Genomic DNA, 1,254 nt, shown 5'->3' on the forward strand with positions numbered 1-1,254 from the left:
GGGGGCAGGGCTGCCCAGGGCTGGGCTAGCAGGGGGTGGCGGGGCATCGGCAGAGCTGGGGGAAGGGGAGCTGCCCATGCTACCTGCTTGGCACAGTCCTCGCTGCTCCGTCTCAGCGCCTCCTGCAGTCCCAACTTCTCCTGTGTCGCCGCCTCCAGCTGCTCGCTCAGCTGCTGCAGGGACTCCTGGTGCCCCCTGGCCTGAGGGGGCCGAGGTCACAGGTCACTCTGTCCCAGCCAGATCCCCCCACCCCAGCTCCAGCAACCCTGCACAGCATCCTCCCATGTCCCCCAGGATCTCCGTGCCCCACAGCCCCAGCCGCCCTCCTCCCTGCTCCCCCCATGTCTGTCACCCCCCAGCCCACTCCCACCTCCCGGCCCCCCACCCTGCCCGCAGCTCCCCCACTGTGGTCTCACCTCCTGCTGCAATTGCGTCCACTCCCCATCAGGCACCAGCTGGAAGCCGGGGGGCGGCAGGTAGATGCTCTCGGGCACCAGGGTGCCGGTGGACAGCAGGGAGGCCGTGTCCTCGTGCTCCGGGCTGGGCCGGCGCCGGGGCCGGGGGGAGCCAGCGCTGGAGCTGGCGATGGAGATGATGGAGACGCTGTCGCAGCCGCGGGCGAAGGCCAGGCCCCCTCCCGGTTCCTCCTCGCCCTCCGGTCCGGAGCCTTCATCCCCCTCTCCCCCAGGGTGGGCAGGGGGCACCCGGCTGGGAGCCTCCGCGTCAGACAGCAGGGACTCCGACGAGCCGCAGAGCGACCCCTGGGGGGGGAAGGAGTCACAGGGCAGAGTGAGCCCCCCCACGCATTCAGAACCACCCCGGTCCACCCACATCGGGCACCCCTTCCCTCCCCCCAGCCCCCCTCCTGCATGGCTCGGCTCTCCACCACCCCGCTCCCCCCACACGGTTCCCCCCTCCGGGTCTCACCTCAGGCCCCCGCAACCCCTGGATCAGCCCCTCGGCCCGGGAGAGTTTGCTCTTGAGCTTGGCGATCTCCTCCTCCATGGGCAGCACGATGCTGCGCAGACGCTCGGAGTCCTCCTGCGCCTGGGCGGGGACAGGCTGAGCCAGGGACCCCCAGCATCCCCTGCCCCCCAACACCCCCTCTGCTCCCCCCAATACCCAGCAACCCCCATGCCACAGCCGCTCGGAGTCCTCCTGCGCCTGGGCGGGGACAGGCTGAGCCAGGGACCCCCAGCACCCCCTGCCCCTGCACCACAACCCCTGCCCCCCAGTACCCCCCGCCCTTCACCC

General features: G+C 71.7%; 1 protein-coding gene across 1 annotated transcript; it reads right to left on the minus strand.

Moving 5' to 3' along the window:
• Positions 1–56: 56 nt before the first annotated feature.
• LOC112124463 (rab GTPase-binding effector protein 2-like) lies at positions 57–1,164 on the minus strand (the record flags this gene model as incomplete). The annotated part of the gene is made up of 3 exons (XM_024222956.2): positions 57–200; positions 417–761; positions 928–1,164. Coding segments are annotated over 3 exons (726 nt in total), but the record flags the coding sequence as incomplete, so codon positions are not given.
• Positions 1,165–1,254: the final 90 nt, after the last annotated feature.

Source organism: Terrapene carolina, unplaced genomic scaffold, assembly GCF_002925995.2.
Source record: "Terrapene carolina triunguis isolate 2854851 unplaced genomic scaffold, T_m_triunguis-2.0 Scaffold23265, whole genome shotgun sequence".
Lineage (NCBI taxonomy): Eukaryota > Metazoa > Chordata > Testudines > Emydidae > Terrapene > Terrapene triunguis.